General features: G+C 50.9%; 1 protein-coding gene across 10 annotated transcripts in view; it reads left to right on the top strand.

The window, feature by feature from the left end:
• Positions 1 to 23949, top strand: part of Tspan9 (tetraspanin 9) — a 183127-nt gene that overhangs the window by 78482 nt on the left and 80696 nt on the right. For 8 of the 10 annotated variants that reach the window (XM_004869345.4, XM_021248157.2, XM_087213584.1 and 5 more), the window contains one exon: positions 23813 to 23892. In XM_004869345.4, the coding sequence (XP_004869402.1) occupies positions 23830 to 23892 (63 nt within the window). In that variant the 5' untranslated portion in view covers positions 23813 to 23829. Of the gene's footprint in view, positions 1 to 17997; positions 18239 to 23112; positions 23893 to 23949 lie in introns of those variants that run through there. The other 2 variants (XM_004869347.4, XM_087213582.1) reach the window with 2 other exon arrangements.

Below are 23949 nucleotides of genomic sequence, written 5' to 3'. Positions count from 1 at the left end.
CATTCATTTACTGGCATACGTTTTAGTGAATTGCTATTGACAGGGCCTTGGATGGTATGCCTTATAGGCCTGAGAAGGAGCAGTGATCAGATGATGGTTCTACACTGGCACTGAGGGTGTGGATGGTCCAAGATCTCTGGTGAATTTCTGCGAGTGTGTCTGCTTCCAGAGTAGTCAGAGTCCTCAGGGCATACAGAGTCCACCTGTTTCCTTAAATATCCATGGAGGGTCAAAGCTGCTCCTTGAGTTTTTAAAATATGCTGCACGGTCCTGATTGTGTCAGGTAGCTAGTTTATGGGTCCTGTCCTGGTTGTGATAACTCAGGCTAAGCTGGATAATAAACGAAAGTGGGACAGAGCTGCAGGATAAATATTGCAACAGGGCATCTCGAGCAGCACAAATCACAGGAAAAATATCTCCCAGCCTTTTCATTTCTCCTTTCCCTCTCTGGCCTTCTGGTAGCAGCAGGCAAAGCAGGGTCCATCTATCAAGTGTGCCACTTGAAGCCAGCCTCTTTTCTCAGCACACTGCTGCAGAAGACAGCATGCAGGTTGCTCCTGACGCAGGCTTTGTGTTGCCTTCCTGCCCAACCCTGGAGCAAGGCCGAGAAGCCAGCTGGACAGGATCTGGCCTTCCTTCTGTGATCAGTCCTGTCTGTGACATGAGAGAATATAAAATGTGAGAATATAATTAATTGGTGTTCCCAGTCTGCCATGAGCATTCCTGTCACCCGGGAACTTAAAAGTAACTTGTTGAGCCCACCCATGTGTGGAATTTGTGTTGTGGGAATCTAGCTTTGAGGGTCTCTCACTTTTCTCCTCTGGCCTCTGCTTAGGGGACTCCCAATGCCCTCTCCTGTGGAGCACTACTGTCTTTCAGAAGAAGATTGTGAGACAAGCCATGGGCTAGGTGGTCAGACAAGTTTATGTGACTGCGACCCACTCTTGTACCAGATCCATGAGGACTGTCACTTGGGGAGGCATTGTTCAGTTCTGGAAGTGTGCTTGCTTTGTAACCATTGTCATCTGGGATTGATGGAGCCCATGGGGAATACAGAGCTATCTCAGCAGGTAGAAAGGCCAAGGTAAGTGACCTTGCAGGTGGGTTAGCACTATTCGGACCCTGCTGACTCCAGAAGTGTAGGTTCACTTCGGCCTCGCCTCTTAATCCTACTTTTCCAGTTGAGGTACTTGATGTGTCTTAGCTGAATACTGCAACAGCTCTCTAATTAGTGCCTTGCTGTCATGCAGGGTGGCCACGCTTACTGATCTGATCATCCTAACAAGTCCTTTGCTGTCCTGGAAAGTATCTAGGCTCACTGACCTGGCTCTCTGTGCTCACCACCGCACCTGGGTGGATTAACTTCAATGGTCATCTCTCTGTCCAAGGGACACCTAGACTGGGCACAGCAGTGGTTCTGCCCTGTGGCCCTCACAGACTGTCTACACCAGCCATGTCACTCTTCCTGAACGATTGTGAGTCTGCCACCTGCTCTCAGTGCTCTGTGTCTGTCTCACCAGTGCTGCTTTCCCTGGGATAGCCTTTCTTCCCTGCTTACCACCAGCCTAGAGCAGGTGCCTCCCAGGTGGAAAAAGTCACCACAACCTCTAAGATTTGGAAGCACTTACCATATTCTTGTGCTGTCTAAAAAATTGTAAGTTGTTGAAAACCTGCCCCACCCTTTCTCCCCCAACCCCTGAAAATTATAAGCTGATTGAAAACAGGGAGCAATTATGTCTCTAGGTGAGCCCATGTGCCAAGGATAGCGCCTGGCAGACCACTGCCTGATAAATGTCTTTCTGATGAATGGTATAGTGGGAAAGACATCGATCAGGGAGGAAGGAAACAGGGTTTTTGTATTTACTCTGTTACCATCTGGCTGGATGACCTCAGCGAGGTTAATTCCACCTCTGGAACCTCATTTTCCTCTCATTTATAGGGGGCTTTATGCCTGAATGATTTCTAGGATGCCTTCCATTTCTGGCATCCTGTGCTTCTGTGTAAGGAAAGGAGAAGATGGCTGTGTGTCCATTGTCATGAGCCTGTGTGTCTTGCTGTGTTTGGGCACAGGGCCTCCCTGTACTGGCCCAGCAGCCCAGTTGCTCAGCTGTAATTTTCACTGGCAGCACTGAGACCCACAGAATCCCTGATTTGGTGGTGTAGAAAGGCTACCCCCATCCTTCCTTCCTTGTGTTCTGAGGAGGGGACAGACTGGAGGCACTCTTACGGTTTTGTGCTGGCTTTGTGCCTTGTATGATGTGAGGTGTTGGGGGCTATGCCTCTGGCTTTTGCACTCTGTAACATGCTACTCCTAGAAACCTAGGAGCGGGGCCACACTCCCTGAGGGGTGACACCAGAAGGGAAGGGCTAGGAGAAGGATGAGTCTTCCTCAGCCTTGGCCACAGAGCATCAGCATGTCTGGGCTCCTGGACACCCTGGGATTAGATGAGAGACAAGAGGGTAGGCCAATGATGGAGAGTGCCTTCCTGGGACAGGAAGTGACAGAGGCAGCGGCATGCTGGGAAGCCAGACTCCTGGCACAGGTCTTTCCATCTCTGGGTTCCTTTCTCTACCCATCCTTGGTTGTGCATGCAGGCTGGGAGCCTCTGCTGAGGGCACAGAGTCACTAAGGAGCCTCTCCCTGGTGCATGAACACCTCTGTGGGCATTTTGTTTGGTGACCTCAGTTTTCTCCTCTGTCCCACACTGCCCTACCTCCATGGCTGAGCTGGGGATAGCTCTTCACCTCCACAGTGGGTGTTGCTTATAAATAGAAAGATACTTAACACTGACCCTGGGCTCTGTCAGGGAGGGTGGCTCTGAGTAGCACTGTTTTAAAAATGAGCATTGATTTCTGGGAATCTGCACACTGCATATTAAAGAGACACACGCTGGTGCCCAAGGCCCCTAGGCTCTGCATCCTTCTCCTTTTCTTCCTTTTGAATGTGTGCTGGCTGACCTGCCTCTCAGGGGTCTGAAGAGCTGTGGGCTGGGGTTTATCCCAGCCTTCACCTTTGGGTGTTTCCTGCTGGAGTGCTTCTTACGGGCATCTGTCCACTGGATTGTTCATTTGTTCCTGTGTCACCTGTCATGAACCTGGCATTGCGGTGGGTCTGGGATTGCAAAATCACCCTGCGCCCTTTCCTCTTCAGTCTCAGCACCAATACTCGCAGAGCAGTGTGCAGTGAGAACCTTCTTTGGGAGCTCAGTGGGTGGAGGACAGAGTGTCCAGTGTTGTCCAAGGTGGGCCACAAAGAGGCTACCCAGGGAATTGAGAGTGCCCGGAGCAGGCTGCATTCCTCACAGGGAACAGAAGGTGAAACCCTGTGAGGAAGCCTGGCCTCCTAGCTGTGTATCAGCAGCTGGTGCGTACCCAGCATTTCGTGGGCCCTGTTTGAGCGTATGCCAGGAATAGCAGTGCTTGCCCCTCTCTATTAGCATTCTGTGATCTTAGGGGGTGCCAGTCAGTGTCTGTTGATTGGCTGAAATATTTTGTTTCTTATTATTAGACTAGAGGAAGAGGATGGGGGAGGAGTGTGGGGGAAAGGGAGAGTAATGGGGGTGATATCAAAATATGTTATATGCATGTATGACAATGCCACAGTGAACTAATATTTTGTAAAATTAATGTGCATTAATAAACATTGGAAAAGATACTTTGTTTCTTGATCCCAGTCACAATTAAAAGTTAGTTTTAAGAAGACTAATATTTGAATAACTTTCCCACCACTGAAACATGTTCTCTTTTCATTTGGTGACTTGGACTCCATTCTGGGATCTAGTCACAATGGAGAAGGTATCAGTTCACCGCCAGAGAAAATCCCAAGAAACACTTGTACCAGACCTCTCATCTTTATATCATACCAGCCTCCAGCCACCCCAGCCCCATTGCTCAGCTGAGAATTGTGTGTCTGTTAGGCTCTGCCAAGTCCTGGCCAGCTTTCTAAGAGCACACCTTGGTTTTCTTTACTTGCTCCATGACAACTGGGGCTGGTGCAGTGCTTCAGCAGGGAGTGAAATGCGCTGAGTGGAGTGTTTGGAAAACACCCAGTGTACTGGTGAAGACGGCCCTGGACAGGAGGAGTCAGGCCAGGTGAGGGAAGAGGCCCCCAGGAGCCACAAAGCGAGGGATATGGGGAGTGGGTGGTCCTGGGGGAGACCGAAGGAGAGGCCCCACACTCTTGTCAGCACCAGGAAGCCTTGTTGCACTTTAAAAAAAATCTGCTAGGCTAACCATAAAGGCTTGGTTGGTTGGTTGTAACTTCTCATGACTTCCAATTTTCCCAAGTTTTTGACATCTAAGAAACAGGGTAGAGCCAGGGGTATAAGCTCAGTGGTAGAGCAATTGCTTTGTTTGTAGGAGGCCATGAGTTGTATCCCAGCACTGCAAAACAAAATGAAACAAAACAAAAAAGGAAAGAGACAAAGTGGTGAACTTCCTCATCATGAAGATGACTCAGGTCCCTCCTTCATTGGAGATCTGGTAGTGAGCCAGTGTTGGTCGCTGTCCCCCTCTGAAGTTTGAGTTCTGTGATGCTGTATATGGAAGGTGCTGAGCCTGCCAAGGGTCTCCGGGCCAGGAGTGACTGTGAGCAAGGCATCCTCGGCCTGGTCTCTTCTCTGTGGACAGCACGGAGCCCTGGGGATGCAGAGTTTGGTGGGGATCAGGCTGGCCTGCGACAACAGCTCCTACTCTGTCGTCCTGACCCCTGACCTTTTCCCTGACTTCCCCCCCTTTTTTCCACCAATTCCTACCGTGCTTAGAATATTTGTTGCATGTCTTTCTCTCCCCTTGCATTTCTTTTTCCAACGTGGCTGGTGACCCCAGTGCCTGACCCTGTCTGAGACTTTACTAGACACTCTGTAGCACTCGCTCTTCTCTTTCCTTTCCTGAGGGCTTAGTTGAGCCTCTCACAAAGCACTAGGGAGATGGTGGTGTAGACACCTAAGTGATACTTAGGAAGCAGCTGTCTGTGTCGAGGCCACCTGGAGCTCTGGCCGCTCCCAGTTGCCTGTGGCCACTGTGCCTTGAGGGTGGGTTTACCTGCGGTAGGCATAGGCAAGCTTTCTGGGCCTGTCTGTATGTCTGCTGTGGTGGATCTGTTGAAGAATGTGGAGGTACCCTGGAGCTCCACCTGCCAGTCCCCCTTGGTCCCCATCCACAGATGGATCTGGTTGCTTGTCCTCTGATGTGGTTTCCTCTGGGAGAGGGGAAGTATGAGAGTTACTCAGTAGCTTTTCATGAAGAGGAATGTGTGATTTGAACAATGCTGGACCCAGGATGCCCTGGATTCTTCCGAAGATGTTGGTATTACACAGGAACTGTCAGGAGCTGGAAATAGGCCTTGGGCTTGAGGGGAGGTCTGATTGTTTGTGGCAACCCCACAGTCATCACCCTGCCGCATCCTGGAACTAGGGATGCCACAGACAGGAAGGCACCTCCCAAAGTCATCTAGGAAGGAGGAGACCGAGCAGCCATGCAGGCACTTTACCCACCCTGACATGCTGCCTCCAGGTGGGGCAGGCTTAACCGTCCTGGGGGGAGGCAGCAGGCTCCTGCTTGACTCACCTGTTCCTGTCTTTAACAGCTCCTTTCTGCTAACTTCTTGTTGCATTTTAAGACCATTCCTCTCATTCTGCCCTGAATGAAACAAGAGCTGGAGCCCGCATCATCTGACACTGCGCCTTGAGATGCAGGAGGGCATGTGCTTTGCCTTCTGTTGTGCAGAACCAGTGGAAGGTGAGGTCTGCTATAAATAGATGAGGCAGGCAGCTGAGTGGAATTTGTAATGGGTAAAATATTGGCTCAATTTCGAATGGTTTTCTCTAATAGGTTAGGGAGATACAGTTCAGTGCTGAGCTCACTTCATGCATTTTTTTAAAGTCAACTTTGATTTGTTTCAGTAATCAAGTGAATAAATACATGAATGAAGAGTACATGTTATATATTGTACATCTGTGATTTGGGGCATTGTTCTTCTCATTTTGTAGACAAGCACTTTAAGTCCAAATTCCTAGTCAGGGTTCTGCCTAGTGGGTGCTGTTGCCCAGGGAACCATTTCCACATTGACAAGACTCTGTCTCTTCTCAGGGCACACTGACTTTTTGGCATCTGTGCGCACATGTCCATCATGGGGAGTGAACCCTCTTGTATTTCCTGCAGCTGAATAAGCCTTCCAGGCCAGGTGTGGCCCCCTGCAGAAAGTGGCCAACTCTGAATTTCATGCCTAGAAACTTTATACTCTCATGGCAGGCAACCCATGTTCTGGAACTCTGAAACTCTTGTGGGCTATCCATGTCACACTAAAGATGCAGGGGCTTGTTTCTCCCACTGTGACTCAGTACACACACACACACACACACGCACACACACACACACACACACGAAATGATGCTTATCCTTACTGTGAGAACATTCTCATATTTTCTATTTCATTTACTTTTATTTTTGGTCTTCTTCCCTGTACTGTGTGAGCTGCATCAGCGTCAACTGCCTGTGGCCACAGAGGCCAGGAAATGGTTGGGGGCCGAATTTTGCTCTGATGTGGGACAGCCTGAGAGACTTGGGGGCAAAGCCTGCCAAAAATCAAATTTTGAAAAAATACTCTGCTGACCTACTGAACTAATTTCATCTCCTGAATAGGTCACAACCTGCAGTTTGAAAAACATTGATCTGGGGGTTGCTGCAGATTAAAGCTAATGGAACCAATTATGAGATTCATTCATTTGGGTCATAGTCACACATCTGTTATAACTCGGGATCTTTATTTCTTGAAATGGATTTACTCTGCCTTTATTGTCAGTGATTGCCTGCAAAGTACGTGCCTGTCGACCAGTAGGTGTGGACTTCACATGCCCTTTAGCGTCACTTAGTTCTCTCCATCAGTATCCTGGCATTACTTCTCTAAAGTAAACTTACCCTTTAGTCCAGATGCAGGTCTTTCCTTGGGTTAACAGAGGGTTATTTTGTACTAAAATTATAAACAGAGGCCTAACTGTAAATTCACTAATTTTCTCAACAACATTCGTTGAGTCTTTTTTTTTGGCAAGTGTAGAAATTTATTTGAACCAACATTTTCACTATAATGAAAATTACTCTTCAACATTGATCTAAGCCCCCACATCTGAAGTCGAGGGAAAATATTTCACTTTGCAGTTTCTAGCATTCTTCATACACAGCAAAAAGTTTTCATTGAGTGTTTTTAAGGCTGAGTAATTAGCAAGTTGAATAAATTAGAAAATTCATGGCCAAGAACTGGAGGTTCAGAAATGTCATGTTCTGCTCCCTTTCAAGGTGAGCAGAAGTCACAGAGGAAAGGAGTGTGTGAAGGGCTGTGGCAGATGTAGGCCAGGAGAACCAGGAAGAGGTGAGGAGAGGAGCAGCCAAGCAAGGAGGAGGGGAGCTTTGAGCTGGGTCTCACAGGATCTGTAGGAGTTTGAGTGGAAGGGCCTGCCGGGTTGTGCAGAGATCATGAGCGTTCCACAGTTGGGAATAAAACTCTTTGCCCTTAAGTTGGGACAGCATAAGGTCAGATTTATTTGATTTTTAATTTTTTTCTTTCTGCTGCAGTTTCTTTATTTCAAGCCACAGAGCTACTGGGAGGATCACGCAACAAGTGGCTTATACATAAAATCAGTTTATGAATAGTATCACATTAAGAGACAGAATCGCTGGATTCTCTATGGAGAAAGCTCGCATCTTGGGAATCCATGAGTTGTATTATTTATGGAATACCTAAAATGGACACAAAGATCAGATTTATTTTAAAAAGATAATTCCAAGGGCAACTTAGTAGAAAGTGTTCAAGAATGGAAAGAAACCATGGAAAGAGAGTAGGCGGGAGGTTTTGTGGCATCTGAAACTTAGACTGAGGCACGTGGCCATGGGAGTGGTGTCAGAGCACTGGAGAATGGGCTCTGGAGGGCAGGGTTCTGCTCCGGGAAGTAGCTCTCGATGTCTAGTTTAAGTGAATAGATTGATGTTGATGCTCTCGACAGAGTAGAAAAATATTAAAGGAAGATTGAATGTGAAGGTGTAGGGATGGGAAGAGGAGGCATTAGATTGAGAACCCCATGTTAGACATCTGATTGGAGATGTCCCCATGTTCAGTGGCCTTGAGATGGAAGTCAGGGAAGCCTCTGGAATAAGACAGAGGAGATTCTTTTCCTAGCTTGGACACCTGCTCAGGGCCTGTGAAACCCAGGACGAGCTACCAAGATTTCCAGCTCTCCCATCTATCCAGTGGGGAAAACAGTGGTTATCTCACACGGTTATTATGAGGGTTAGACATAATAGATATTAAAAGCCTGATGTTTTATAAATTATTATTAGTAGTAATTTGGGCTAAGAAGAAGGAAGGAATTTGCCATAAAATTGCATGTGTCCTTGGGCATGTTTATTTAGTACTCTGTGCCTCAGTGTCTTCATTTGGCTATGGAGGGCAATGAAGTTGATAATCTATAACATCCATTTCTAGTGCAAAATTTCTGTAATCTTTTGAAAGTTGAGAGAATTTGCTGATACATTGGATGATAGAATCAGGACTTTAAACATAAACACGTGGTAACAGTGGAGCAGAACTAACAAGAACCTTAATGGGCAAGTCTCCCCCGTCACTGAAGTTCTATACGTGGGTTTAGGAGGCTGCACTATTCAAAGGAGAGCTCTGGTTCCATCAAGGCTCTGGATGTGAGAGAGCCAGGTGGCCTGGCTGCTCAGGCTGTAGCCATTGTGGTTGATGTGTGGTGAAGGGAGCCAGGCTGCAAGGATGTAGAAACATCGTCCAGGTAAGCTGATGTCAGCCTGCTGCCCTGCGCCGTTTCAGATTCCTTGGAGAATGTGCAGCTTATTCACTGACCACTTGGTCACCAGATGTTTCTGTTCACCTGAGCGCCAGGCATCGTGGTGGGTGCTGGAGGGCCTGTGGGGGTCACATGGAGGAGTTCAGGGCATGAGGTTTAGGGAGGTGTCAGCAGGTCAGCAGAGGTGAGAAGGAGGGGGGACAGAGTGCTGCGGCTCCAAGGCTGCCTGTGAGTAACTGCAGGGAGAAATGTGATGCATGCTTGGGGAGAGGAGGATGTAGGGACACTTGCTGCTATCTCCTTCAGTGGGAGAGGCTGCTACCTGGAAGAATTAGGCCTCTGCTTTACTGCTCTGGAGGGAAGCGCTAAATCCATTTGCCAGGATGAGGATGATAATAATTAAAAGAAACATTCTCTACTATTTATTAAGTCAGTGTGTGCCAGGCAGTGAATCAGGCACTGTGTACATGTACATCCTCGACTGATCAATATTAGACATTTATCATACTCTAACTCAGATGAGGAGACTACAGTACCAAGAGGGTAAGCAGCTTGTCAGGGGGCAGAGCTGGGATCTGAATGCTGGTGGGACTGACTTGCCTTGCATCTCCCCACACCTCATCCCTATTGCCAAGGTGGGAAGTAGAGGCAGGCATGTAGGAGCCGCAAGGTAGTGAGGGAAGGTAAGGAAGGGTGGTGAGGTAATGAGTGCTGGGACCAGGCGGCATGGCTGTCTGCAGAGTGTAATTGCTGCTCAAGCCAGGTCTCCTTGGGGAGTTTCTGCAGAGGGAGAAGGGCCGTAAGTCACTCCATAAGGAGAAGAGCGCACATGCTGTGTCAGGACAGCCAGGTGGGGAGAAAGGCTTTGTGCCTGTTTTGCAGATGTCGAAACTGAAGCTCCCAGGGTCTAGTGACTTGCCCAAAGTCATTGGTCTCTGAGAGGCAGAACTGGGACTGCACCTAGATCTTCTGACCCCATACCCTGTGCCTTTCTCTCTGCCATACACTCACTGCCTCTCAGCGCATAGCAACCTTATAGTCTGTGATTCGCCTCCTCTTTACCCCAGATTCTTTTCTACCTGCTCCTTGGCTGAGTCTGTCAGGCCTCCTGTGATGTCCCCTGGGAGGCTAAAACCAGTCACATCCGGAATCCAAGCTGATTGAGTGCTGTTTCCATAGTTCATGCTGGTGCCTGGATGTTTGGCCATGTGTATATGTTCGTGTTTGTGTGTTAGAGGCCTGTGTGTCTTGGAGGGGCATGGCAGGGGCTTGGAAGTCTTAGGGGGCTATGTGTGATGTGGAGTAGACTGAACTTCCTGGCAATGTGGGCCTGGTGGAGAAAGTGACAGGTTTCTGCTTCCAGGCTTCCTGTCAGACAGGAGTACTGCTTCCCTTCCTGAAAGGTAGATGGGGAGGAAGCAGATTAGCAGAGTTCATGGCCCAATTAATATATCCAGATCAGACAGGCTTTCTAACAGGGAGATGTTTGCTGATGGAATGTAGGGACTGCTAAATGGCTCATTCTGGGTACCGACAAGGTGGAGACTGGGAAGGCAGGAAAGCTATGGGTGCTCTCTCAGACACCCTGGACCCATGGCCCTCTGAGTGATGATGGCTTTGTTCTTGGCCTATGTGATTGGGTTCTTTCTATTTTCTCTCTCTCCCTGTGATCCTTGCCCCGCCAAAACAAAACAAAACAAAACAAAAACCCTGCACTAGCTACCAGCAGAACAGTTGGCTGGCTACATTTCTTCATTCCATCCATCCATCCATCCATCCATCCCTCCCTCCTTTCACCCCTCTCTTTCCCCTCCCCCCTCCACTTGTTTATCAACAGTGCTTACTGAGTAACTGGCACATGACTAGGATGTGATTGGTGCTGAAGGAGAATTGACTAGCACCCTGTCCTCTGCAGCTTGGAAAGACAAATGGTGCCACTCGGGCTGTTCAGAATGACTCAGTGAGGCCATGTGACAGGGGCAGTGATTCAGAGAGTGCAAGGAGAAAGTGCATGCTGGGGCCATGAGGAGGTGGGGATCTGTAACTGGGTTGTCAGCCCAAGGAGCCTGCCTGCCAAGGGAGGGCAAGCTACATGAAGCCTAGCACTGGGGCAGGAGGGTGGGACAGCCAGACTGGGGCTGAGTTGGAAACAGATGATGTCTGAGGACAGGTTGAAAGCTGTTTGGGGGCTAATGTCAGGAACATGAGTGTCTGCTTTGCTGGCTTTGCTGGAGTTTCAAGTGGATTTGATAGCAAATGATCGAAGGCAGAACCCTGAATTGTTGTACCCTGAGGATTTGCAGAAGGAGAGAGCCTGTTGGCTGCAGAATCAGAGGTCTCCTGGAAGGACCAGGGCCCTTAGTGGCCAGAAGGAAGGCACACAGAGAGATATCATCCTGTTATCCTGACCTTCCTTCTCTTACTGCTCTTCATTCAGTGTATCTTTGAGCGAGGCCTGGTCTGAGCAGAGGACTGTGGCAGTTATGTCTCTTCTCAAGATGGAGGGATTGGCCAGGATTCTCTGCTCAGCTGGTGTGACTTCAGAGACTGATAGAAATGTCTCAGGGGCATTTTGAGGGGTCACCTGCAAATGTACCTGCGGGAGATGAATGTTGGTGGCCCTGGGAGCCCCCTCCTCAGAGTCTGTAGTTGGGGAGGGTTTGCTGGAGGTGGTGGGACTTCAGCTGTTGCTTGTATGGAGAGGAGGAGCCAATTTGATCCAACCGGCAGCCTTGTAAGCAGTGGCCCTCAACTTTCAGTGCATTTAGAATTCTCTGGAGAGTTTTTAACTAGGCAGGTTGACAAGGCCCTGTTTCCCGAACGCCTGACTCTGAGGCTATTGTGGGCTCAGGGTGTGGGATTGGTTATCCACAGTGCCCAGAGGTGCTGAGGGAGGTGGCTTGAGAACCACACTTAGTAAAATGCTGTTTTATAGGGACTTAGCATTTTGGAATGAGCACAGGAATGAGAATCTGAAGACCTGGATTCTGGTCTACTTAATGATTGGCCTCAAGGTGCAGTCTTTTTGTAGACCAGGCAGATGATGTATGTTGCGGTTACTTCCTTAAGACTGTGGGGGAGGAGCGTGCAGATGAGCTCCCTTTGAATAGTGTCTTTTTCTGTACACGCAGGCTGTTGTCGTTGCTTTTGTACCTTTAACAGAAATGTTCAGAAGAGCCTTGATAGACTGAAGCCAGGGAAGGAAGGGGTAAGCAGAATGCATGATCTCTGAAGGCCCATAGCTTTTGGGATCTTGCACCAACAAAATTCAAGGGCCAATCCTCCAGAATTAGGGAGTGAATCTATTTCTTTAAGGTGTGGATGGCTGGTGCTGTCTTGAGGTAGATGGGTAACAAGGAGAGAGGTCCCAGAGCTCCCTAATTGCCAAACCTGCTGCCTCTCCTTCCCCCTCTCCCTGGTGCTGATGTTGCCTAAACTGAGCAATTAGAGCTGTAAGGTGCTTCTGGTCACTCAGGCGCAAGTGGCCTGTCCTGCTCTGGGTAGTTTTGCAGTTGTCCTGCAGCACAAGGTTGGGAGTGGGAATAGCTTGTACTCAGAGTTCCTGTGCATCCCTTCTCAAGCCAGAGCCGTTTGCTTGGATGGCCTACGGTGCAGGGTGGTTTGGCATAGGGCTGCCATATTGTACAACCTCAGGGGTAGATGTCATAGAAAATACAGAATAACTGCCTTATCAAAGTTGTCCAGTGGCAGATCTCTATGAAAAGCAGGAGTTTGTTACTAAATTCTTTTGCTTCCTTTGCTCTATAATCTTTTTTTCTCAATTTCGGTGTCCAGTGAGGTGAGTGGAAATGTAGACAGTAATGATCATAGTAATGATGGCTAGGTTATCCCTAGACCATCTTTGTAATATTTGGCTTTAGACTGCATTTATAAACCACCATGTAATCAAAAGTCTTTGTTGAGTGTGGCCGTTTACCTAGCACATGTGCAGCCCCATAGAGGAATGGGTGAGAGAGGGGCTAAGAAGGGACTCGTGGCTAAGCCATTCCCAGATAACAGAGGGCTGATGCTGTCCTGCAGTCTGCATTTTTGTTGCCTGTCTCATGTTATCAAGACTTTGAAGACGGGTACTGTGCTAGCTCTCAGTCATTTGGAATTTTGGGTGGTTGTCAGGGTGGGGCTAGGAGTCATTTTGCTGCAGTCAGGGTCACATTCAGAAATGGAATCTGGGTATGCGCAGTACAGCTCCTGACTCATTTTCCCCACAGCCAGTGGGTTGGAGGGTGAGGCCTGGGAGGGAGTTTCTGGTCCCTGCAGAGAAGGTGTGGTGTGAAGGGGATGATTGGTGTCCCTCTGGGGCCTGCTCAGGTCAGCACTCCTTAGAGAGTGAGCTTCTCAGCCTCCTGCTCGGCCATCAGCCCGCCGAGGCTACGTGCTAGAGCTGGGCCTTCGGAGCTTAAAATAGCACCATGAGCTGGTCACTCTGCATGTGGGGAGCCTGAGGCGTGATGGGGCAGGAGCCTGGGGTCGGGCTCCATTGGCTCGATCTGAGTGGAGAACATTCTTTGGGGATTTCTTCTAGGCCCAGAGGCATGGAATAGGGGATGGATGTGGCTGGTGCAGAGGGGACTCAGAGGATTTTAAGGGAATGCCTTGAACCTGATCTCAGGTCCTCCCACTGCAGAGCTCAAAGGCCTTCAGACTCGGTGTACTGTGTGACCTTCACGCTGCCCCATGCTACTGCCCAAGCTTAGCCATGTAGGGTCCCATTACAGCTGAGATGAAAAGAAAAAATGAAGGGCAGAGCTGGGATGCAGGGTACAGCTATGTCAGATCACAGGTGGCAGGTCCAGCCCAAGAACACAGGCATCTGGAGGCCCACTAAGTGTCATTATCTACTGGCCTCCCTTATGCTGCAGCTGCCTCTTCTTGGGAACCAAGATGGCACTCAAAGGAATTGGCAGAGACCACTTCTAGGCATTCATTGATTGATTAAAAAATACATATGGCACACTGACCATGTGAAAGCTGTGTTCTTGGCCATGGAAATATAGCAGCAAACGAAACTGACCCAAATTCCTGCCCTCCTAAAGTTTCACTGTAGTGAGTGGAGACATCACACACAATCAAGGTAATAAAAAGGTAAATTATATTATATATTGGGGTAAGTGCTATGGAAAAAGCAGAACAGGGTAAGGGAAGTGAAATGTGCTGGAGGAGGGGCGGTGTTAAATGGATGGCAATGGAAGGCCTCTTGAGAAGGTGATATTTGAGTGACTATTTTCAGGCAAGTGGTCTAACACTGTGCCACACCCCTAGCCTTTTTTATTGTTCTGAGACAAGGTCTTGCTGTATCGCCTAGACTGGCCTTCAACTTGTGATCTGTTGCCTGAGCATCCTAAAAATCTGGGATTACAGACATGTACCACTGCACCCAGTTTGAGTGAGAGTTTAAAAGAGGTGAGAGAGTTGGTAATGCAGAGATAGTGGAAGAACGTTTCAGGCAGAGAGTACAGCCAAGGTACTCCAATGAGGAAACATCAAGGAGGACCATGTGGCTAGAATGGAGAATGAATGGGGTGAGGTATATGTTGTGTATGTGTGTTGGTGAGTTGTGCAGATTTTTATGAGAACTCTGTCTCACCCCAAGAGTGATGGGAATCATTAGAGAGTTTTGTGCAGAGCAGTGACCTGGTCTCACTCATGCAACAGGATCACTGTAGATTGGGAGCTAATGTCACTTCTTTCCCTGGTTATTTGGCCACTGTGAGGAAGCCAGGAAACCAGGTGGAGGCTGCCCCATGCTTTCTTGTGATTTGTTCAGCTTCCATGCTGTTCCCTCAACCCTAACCACTGTGACTTTCACTGCTGGGGAGGAAGGGCAGGATGATGCTCCTCCTGCCTTGGAGTTTATTTTGAAGGCAAGAGAGATGATTTGTAGTGGTTTGCTATAGTCTTCTTGAACTGCCTCTTGAGAACCTATTAATAAGTAATCAGAAAATTATCCAGCTGGCTGTTGAATCATTGGTATCAGTGCTTGGCCATGGTGGGAATGTGTGCACCATGACCATCGGCAAGCACCAGAAATCAGGGCATACCCCTAGAGAGCTAGTCACTAAAGCTCTACCAGCCCATCACTGGTTTTTCATCTGTACTATACCTGGCCATGGTTTCAGGGGGCAGGGTCTCTATTTGCTCTCATTTGTCAGAGAACCTCTGTGCATGCTGCAGGAAGTTAGAGGGAGGATGGGGGTATCGAATGGGGGTGATGAAGGTTAGTGTATATGGGGGTGTCATGGTATGTTTTTCAGGACTGACAGAGCTTGTCCCATGGTGTTATGATGTGGAGATTGTATTTTTCCTGGCTGAGTAATCCTAAGGCATGATCTCTCTTATCTTTGTTTTTTTCCTTTCCCTTGTCTCCCTCCATTCATATAGAATATGTTTGTGTATGACTCAGTAGGAGTCAGTTTTATACATTAAAGCAGGGTCCAGCACTGGGCCCAGATAAAGCCACTAGATGTAGGGAAAGATCTCTGTTTTGGAAGTCAAGAGATGTAGGTTCCAGCCTCAGCTCTACTAACTACTATAGATAAGCCCTCTCCTTTGTTTGGGCCTTTTCTCATTTATAAACAAAGACATATTTTGTGCTTATCATGCAAGGTTGTGCTGAGGATCAGATGTGATCAGAAGTATGCAAGTCCCTTAAGAAAAAGGGAGTAAAAAACCCCAAAAAACGAAAAGAACAATGGAGTCACAAGGAACATGCCTTTGTTTATGGCATTCAGGTACCTGGCACTCCTTGTCTGCCCTCTTTCTGTGCAGACACTCTCCATGCTTGGCCCAAGCCCCACCTTTTCCAAGAAGCCTTCCTGATGGGCCGGCCCTCTCTGGACCAGGCCTCTGAGCACTTGCCCATTCTTGTTAGTCTTCCCAAGATGGAGATAGAGTAGAATGCTCCTCAGTAACATCCACAGTAACGAGTACAGGTTGGATACAGGCTGGATGCTAAGGAGTTCTGTGGAGTTCCATTAATCAGCAAGGGGCCCTTTGCTTTTCTTGAACTCCTATGAGATGTGCTGACTGGTAGGACTGTGTGTGGATGCAAGATTCTAAGGATAGTGCCTTCTATCTGATAAAGTAGTTTCCCAGACATTGCCTCATCTGTATCTCAAGATCATGCTTAACCTCCTTTTATGGTTGAGGAAATGGAAGTGTATGCTCATTCATTCATTCATTCATTCAGCACATGTATCCTCTGCTCAGAGAGCTGCAAGTCTTCTTTCCAGATGATAACATTGCTGGGACTGGACCCCAGCTCTTTATGGTGCCTGGCTTCTGCCACCTAGGTATGCTTGTCCTGTGCTCATTCTTAGGGGAGGCAAATGGGCCAGTGGGGTGGACTGTAGAGAGATGGTAGATGGGCCAGGGTGCTGGTCTGTCTCAGGCCTGGGAGGTGGAAGAAAGAAGAGGGAGCTCAATGCCTGCCCCTCCTGTGTCCAATTGGCCATGGCTGTGTGCTGGCATTTCCTCTAGCAGGAGTGCTGGGGAAGGAGGAACAGGTGTGCCCTGGCACCTGGCTCAGCTGGGATATGGAGGTGCCTCTTGGGGCCGGAGCTTGGGGGATGAGTAACACACAGCTACCCAGACACACTGGGCCTCACAAAGTCTAGCCACATACTCTTGAGCTCCAGGCTGGAGGTCTGAACCTCCCTGCCCCTACTTTGATTTCAGTTGATGGTGACTCTGCTGGGCGACCCTAGAGGGGCCTCTAGAGAGAAGAAAAAATGGTGGTGATCCATCAAGGTGAATGAGTGCCAGTTAGGCAGAGGGTGGTGCCAGGGAGTCTGATGCATAGAGTGAAGTAAGCATGTGCAGTAAAGTGGGGGAGACTTGGGGGCTCTGCACTGTGGGAGAGATGCAGTTAAGTCTCCTTTCATTCTTGAGTCTTCACCACGCACGGATCAAGTTGGGCTGCCGAGTCATTCTGTGTGGAGCTTCTTCAGGTCTTGCTATCCAAATAAGCATGCTACAAGGCAGGGCAAATCAGCACCAAGTATGGTGTAGAAGGTCTCCAACAAGTTTGAGTGTTTGTGTTTAAATCCCTAGTGAGCCAGTGAAGATTTTGAGCTGTTGGGGAGGGAGTGTGGTATGTCCTGAGCACTGTCTTGGGACAGTAGTGGTGGCAGCAGGTGTCATGGTGAATGAGGAGGGGCAGGGAGCCGAGTAAGGAGACTGGCAGGTGGGAGGCAGTGACAAGGAAGGACCCCATGATGGAGAGCATACCTGTGTGTATAAGCATTCTAGGCATGTGCTGAAGAAGTATGGGTTGGTGAATCATGGCTGGGTACCTATCATGTATGACTAGTTTACAATAAGAATGGATCGCTACCAGAACAACCTGAGACACTTTGGAAAGAACTTTCTGGAACTGTTTAAGTTTTGGTAACCCAAATAGCTGATTAAAGAGTGTAGTTTGTGACCATTTGATCTCAAGATGAAAAAAAAATACCTCCAAGTGTGGTGTAAACAGGGTGCTTTTAGGAGGCCCCTTTAGCTGGAGGCACCATAAATGATGAGGAGCAGCCTAGGTGGGAGGAGAGAGAGACCAAATGAGGTATTGGCTGGAGCCTGGTTCATCATACACAGTTGTCCATGCAGGGTCACAGTGGTTGTGCAGTGTGAGACTTGTGAGTCCTAAGACACCAGTAAGGAGCTCACATTTGTCCTCCCCATCCCATCCAGACACTGTCTCACAGCAGGTAGAGCATGACAGGCTCCCCTTTGATGGCTTCTAAGCAGGATGCAATCTGGGACTCTTCTCTCCTGTCTTAACTTTAAAGCATCCCCCAGTGCTACTTATGTTCTGTCCTTCCCCAAGGTGGCTCCGGTCCCAACCCCACAGCTTTCAGGCTCAATGGAGTGAGAGAGGGGAGGGGAGGCAACAGCAACAGCTCCTGGAAACAGCAGAAGGGTCCCAGCTGCCCCACAGGCTCTGCAGGCAGGCTGGCTGCTAGGTCAGAGAGCACTGTCCCAGCCCGCAAGTCTGCATCCTCCATGGAGCAGTTAGGGATATTGGATTTGCTGGGTCAGTACATTTCCACTGGTGCATGGCAATAAACCTCAGGCTTTATCATACTTCCCTGTGCCTAGCCATCTGCCTTATCTCATCCTCCTGAAGCCACCTGCCCTCTTTGATAAGTACTCCTAACAAATGCTTTCTCCTGTTTCCCAGGAGTGAATAGCTCAGTGTGGCCATGCATATGGGTGCAGGTCCATCTGTCCATCCACCACAATGCCTCGTACCCCAGGCCTTCCGAGGATCTAACAGGGATGCTGATTGGCTTGCAGATGAAAGATGGGGCTTGTTTGGAGCTTTCCTGGAAGAAATGGCTGAAAGCCCTGGGTTCATGGCTCTGTGTCTGGGCAGCCCAGCAGCCTGCATCCACCTAGTCTGTGAACTGCTGGGATAGCAGGTTAGTGTTCAGTTCTTGCTCTGCAGAAAGCCTCCCCTGCTCCAAGCAAAGACTCAGCTTTCAAGGAGCTGCTTCCATCCTTGCTCCAGGTCCCCATGGAGGTGCTCACTGCTGTCATTACCGTGTTCAGTAGAGGCCTAGAGCACCATGTGCTAGGCACCGGCCATGGGTTGGGAGACAAGCATGATGGGCAAGCCTTGCCTTCCAGGCCCTCATAGTCTGGGCTTGGGAGGGCTGTGAACAGGCAGTGTCATGGCAGGTTGAACTTGGAATATCACTGCTGCCCCAAGAAGACCCCATGAAGGAGGACTGACCACTGGACAGTGGACATTAGCTGGACAGTGGGTTGGGGAAAAGGGACTTCCGGGAAGGGTACAGCCAGTGCAAAGTCCAAGAGGGAGAGTTGGATGCAGGTTCATTTTGGTGTGAGCGTTGGCCGAGAAAGGTGTAGGGGATGCAGCTGTGAGAGGACAGAGGACAAGTAGCCAGATGCCTCTGCACAGCCACACCTTCTTCAGTAGCCAGGCCTGTCCGGGCTGACCCCAGCAAGGAGGCAGCGTTGCTTGTGGGCTCTGAGATATGGCACACACTCTTGAGGTATTTGTACCAGGCCTCAGTAGCTGGGAGGGAGAGGTGCGTGCCCCTGCCTATCTGTCCTTAGGGCCCTCCGCAGACTTTCAGGGTGGCCTCGTCCTGTCTTGCTTCTGTCTCAGTCCCTTAGTTTTTCCACCTCGGGCCTTCCTCTAAGTTGGCGCTCTGTGTGTCTGTGTCTGTATTGGGGAAGTGGCTGTAAACAAATCAGCTGACTGCTAACATTTGCAATCTGTTATCTGCTGGACATTTAAGTTTCCTGGGCTTCCTCATCCGGTTCCGATGACATCAGATGCCCTGCTTTCTAGGAACAGTTTCTAAGATGCCCAGCTTGGGTCCCATCCTTTAGGGGCATGAACGTGGGCTCTCAGGCTGTCCTCGAGGAGAACTTATTTATTTATTTAAAAAATGTTATTTTATCCTATCCTCCCCCCCCCCTCAAGCTCTCACCCCTTGAGGAGAATTTAAGGCTTGGGTGGGGAGATCTTCCTTTTGCTTTCCTTCACTTTCCCAGCACCAGCCCTATGGTGGTCATGTGATGGGCACATTATTTTGCAAAGCAGATGCCCCTTGGGGGGGTCACATTGTGTCCTCCAGGTGAGAGGCTGCCTCATTTGCAGCACAGAGACAAGAGGTGCTGAATGCTGCACACAGTCACATACAGGAATATTCAGTGCATGTCAGAAAGGGGACCAGGCGTGGCCCTTTCTGATTGTGTGCGTGTGAGGCCAACTGAAGCCTGAGTTCTTTCTCACACTGAAGCTGAGAATGGGGAGAAGCACAAGAGCTTGAGATTTCCTCAGAAGCCCACATCTCTCTGGCTGCCAGTCAGCAGCGGAGATGTTACATGTTGATGTCACACATTCACCTTCCTTCCTCTCTTTGGTAATTCTGCAGTGGCTTCTGTTTTTTTGTTGTTTAAAAAGGGGACTGGGAGCAAAGCAGTTCTGCCTTATCCACATGCTTGGAGAGCCCCTCAAGGGCAGATGTACCCCCAGCTCTCCTGGGCCTGGAGAAGATGGGGAGATGCAGGGGCGACTTCTTATATCACCTCTACCTGGTTCTTCCTCTGCACCCCAGGTCTAACAAACTGAGGCTACTGCAGCTGGCCTCACTACCTTTCATCTCTTCCCATGCTGCCAGGCCCATGCTTTTCAGGCCCCAGTGTGGTCGCGTGCCACTGCTTGGGAAGCTGCAGTGTGTCCTGCAGAGCCTCAGCAATAGCTCTGCACTGACTGCCAGGCTCCCAGGCAGGCCACCCGCAGGGCTCCTGGTGTGCCTTCTTTCCTCTCTTTCTCCCACAGCAGGCTGCGGGACAGCTCCTTGCTCATTGGTGCTTGTGTTCTCACTCTGCTGGGTTCTTTTTGGTACCATCATAGGGTGGGCAGAAGACTGCTCTCTTCAACTGCTATGAGCTTCTGAGGCCCATAGCCTGTCTCACTTATTCTGTACCATTGGGGTCCTTGCTTAGGGTCCTGCCCACAATGAAGAGTCTATCACCAATGGAAAGAGGCAGAGGAGGGATGTGTTCTGACTGAAGAACCTTCCTGAGGCACCTCTGTTGACTTTCCTCAAGACAGGATAAGCTCCCTGTCCTGCATACTCCATTCTCCTGCACTCCCTTCCTCCTCCACCCTCCAAGATCCCTCAAGGCATCTCCATGGTGACCTTCCTTTGCTGATTCGTGGTCCAGAGGCACAGGGCCAGCCACATTACCATTTTGCCCCTCAGTCAGGGTCCTTTTACACAGTGACCTCTCCTCAGGACGTGCTACATCAGGTTCCCTGTTGTGCTTTTAGAGTCTGTTAGCCTGGAAGGTTCCCAAGGCCAAGAAGTAAGTTTAGAGTCCAAGAGTCCACTGATTTAGGCTTCAAAATAAGTGTTTCTTTTTCTATAAAATGGAATAATAACCACCCCTATCCTGAACATTTTCTTTTTTTGTGTGTGGTACGGGGATGGAACTCAGGACCTTGCGCTTGCAAGGCAGGCACATTGCCACTGAGCTAAATCCCTGGCCCTTAACCACCCCCATCTTGTAGTGCTGTCTCAAGGACTGAATGAGTTACTGTGAGTGAAGCTGAGTCCCTGAGACAAAAGGCTGATCAATCGGCATTGCTTATTACTCTGATGGTGACTAAACCAGGTGCCACTGCAGCTTTAGGAACTGCTGGTAAGGGGGACTTAAGTGCTGTTTTGACAAGTGTGACCAGGAGGGAGCAGAGCTATGACTGAGTAGCCTCTGCCGCTTCTGTCACCTGCCTGTGTCTCCTGCCTCCCAGTCTGGAGGCCCTTAAGCTTCTGAGGAAGTAGTTAGAGAAACTCATTCATCTATGGTCAGACATGGAGCCGGACAGTTGGGACAGTGGGGACACTGTTCTGGCTGGACCAGGTGTGAGCCGGGGAGAGGAGGGATGGAAAAAGATTAGAAAGAAGAGGGCCTGATGGAGGGCCCTCAGCGACCTCACCCTCTGTAACAGCGCCTGCTGCATGTACAGACTGACTCCACCCCTACTTACTGCACATCCACAGCACCTCCAGAGGGGCTTGACTCCCACGCTGAGAGGAGAGGGCGGCAGGTTCAGAGAGCTGCAAGGGGAAAGCTGGTTTGCCAACCCCATCCAGTGGGCAGCAGGCAAAGGGTCTCTCCTCAGATCCATATGTGCTGTGAGAACAAGAGGCAGCTGAGAGCCCCCTGGAGCTGCTGGTGAGGTGACAAGGACAGAGGCAGGTAGTGTTCTGCCAGGTGCCCAATAAGCTCTGCCCCTTATCTGTGGATGGCATCCACAGGGTTGCTGTGCCACACAGGAGGGCAGAAGCTGCCGTGCCGCAGTTCACACAGGCTTTATGGCCAGGCTCCCCACCTGAGCTGGGAGAGGCTCAGACAGCAAACCTGCAGGTTCATCTGAAGACGAGCTGTGGTTACAGCCTCTAGGATGCAAGCCTAGGGGAGCCAGCAGTGTCACCACAGAGGCCTGAATTGGGGTCCTGAAGTCCCTCTGGCTGGAGTTAATGCCCCTTCCTCCTCAGCCAGGGCCGGTTCAGCCCATTTGCTTGCCTTGGTGACCTCTGCCCTCTGGTCTTTTCGACTAAAGCATAAGTGGCTGAAGGGCAGGGGGCAGCACATCTCATAGCCATTTCCTCAGGGGGCTCAGCACAGTGCACGGGCGTGGAACAAACGCGCCGGAGCGGCCAGGGTGGAGGTGCATACCCACCTCGGTGGGGAGGGATCTTGTATCCAGCCAGCCCCTCTAGTGCTGCCCAGAGCCTCGGGTTATGAAGCCCAGTACAGCTTGGCTCCTGCTCTGGAGTGCTCTTTGCACCTCTGCTGAGCGACGGATCGGGGCAGAAAAGAGAGCTAGGATTGGGGGCCCCAAGTGCAGACTGCTCAACAAACCTAGGGGAGGCCAGCTTGGCGGCAGCGTTTCACGGGAGGGTAAAGACAGCTCTGGGTGTTCCCAGCCTGGGCCGAGCGCCCTCCTCAGCGTGTCCTCTGATGACCAGACCTTCAGGCGCTCCTGGACTCTGGGCCGACCTAGCCTGTGGCTCAGGGCACTGTTACACAGTTTCACTCTTGGCATTGGCGATGGAAGGCCTGGCGAGTCCCTGGATCTGCCCCCTACCCCTCGCGGCCGGCTGGAGTCCCAGCCAGCGCGTGTCCTACCCAGGCTCGCGGGGCAGGCACTCACGCAGCTGCAGGAGCCTTGAGGAGCCGCGCGTGCCTGCGTGCGTGTGTGCGTGCGTGCGGGGGGGGGGGAGTTGCACCCCGCAGCCCAGAGCGCTTTTCCAACCTTGCGCTTCAGCTGCGGGCCCCTGGCTCACGCACGGTACCTCGCCCCAGGTGCACGAGGCATGCGGTGTGGGCGTTTTTGCCCAGGAGACCGCGTGTTCAGGGCTGGACAAGCCCCGCGGAGGGGCAGCTTTCACGCTTCCTTCCCTTTCCAGTCCTCCCAGATCTCTCCTCTGCTTCCTTGGGTCGTGGTACCTGCAGTCATCCCTCTCCTCTCGCCGCCCTCTTCCTCTCGTGAAGGAGCAGCGCCTTCCAGTGGGGCCCGGGTTCCCCTAGCCTGAGCCCTGGAGTTTAGTGAGGTCCTGGTGCACTGGTGTAGGCACCCAGCAGAGCGTGCATCCTGCTCAAGACGCTGTGTCAGGGGGACGCGCGTGCGCCAGCGGGCGAGAGGGTGGAGGTGGAGGTTCTGCAGGGCCGCACAGCCGCGTGCCCATTGGCTGAATGCAAAGCAGGGGCGGGGCCGAGGCGGGTAGGGGGCTCCGGGGTTTCAGAGCCAGAGTCGGGCTAGGGTTCCGCAGGGAAAGCCTGGCAGTGCAGCTGCCGTGACCCCAGGCTGTGCCCGCTTCGCGCCGCAGCCTGGCCGGCGGCAGCTCCGCAGAGTGGCGGAGTAGGGGGGGCGGGGCGCCCCGGAGGCTCGGCTTGCTGTGGGCTGGGCTAATAGAGGCGTGCGTAGGGAGCCTGGACCCCGGCGCTCTTCGGCCTGAGTGAGCGGCTGCCCTGCAAGGAGCGATCAAACAGTCGCAGCCTCCCCGAGCGCTGAGCCGGCTGGGTGTGAGCGCCGTCCCGCAGCGGCGGGGCTCGGGCTCTGGCCCATCGTGAGTGCGCCAGCTGGGGCGGAGGTCCCGTGGGGACCCGCGCCCGCTCGCCCTCGGGTGTCCCCACTGCCCTACTTCGGGAGCGATGCCCCCCGCCCCCCGGATCCCCCGAGAACGACGAGAGCATGGAGAAGTCGAGTAGTGAGGACTCTTCGATCCACCAGAGTCCATCTTTGGACAGCAAGGACTCGGACTTCGCCAAGCCGTCCACCTCGGGCCGCCCATTCGGCCGCGGCTTCACAGCTGGCGCCTTCTACGGCACCGCGGGTTCCCGGGGCCAGAGTCGCGCCGAAGCCGGCGTGAAAGCCGACAAGTACAATGCACCCAAAGGCAGCAAGTACGTGGTATTTTACCTGGACCTGTCCTTTGTGTTCCTTCTAGAATTTAAGAAGTGCAACATGGCCAGGGGCTGCCTCTGCTGCTTGAAGTACATGATGTTCCTCTTCAATTTACTATTCTGGGTAAGTCCTGTTTTCAGTTCCCCCTCTGCCCTGCTCTCGAGAGCAGTAGCCTGAATA

The sequence above is a fragment of the Heterocephalus glaber genome, unplaced genomic scaffold (assembly GCF_053883595.1).
Source record: "Heterocephalus glaber isolate CG9 unplaced genomic scaffold, H.glaber_assembly_v1.0 deba00001444, whole genome shotgun sequence".
NCBI lineage: Eukaryota > Metazoa > Chordata > Mammalia > Rodentia > Bathyergidae > Heterocephalus > Heterocephalus glaber.
This window is presented reverse-complemented; position numbering and strand designations above follow the sequence as displayed.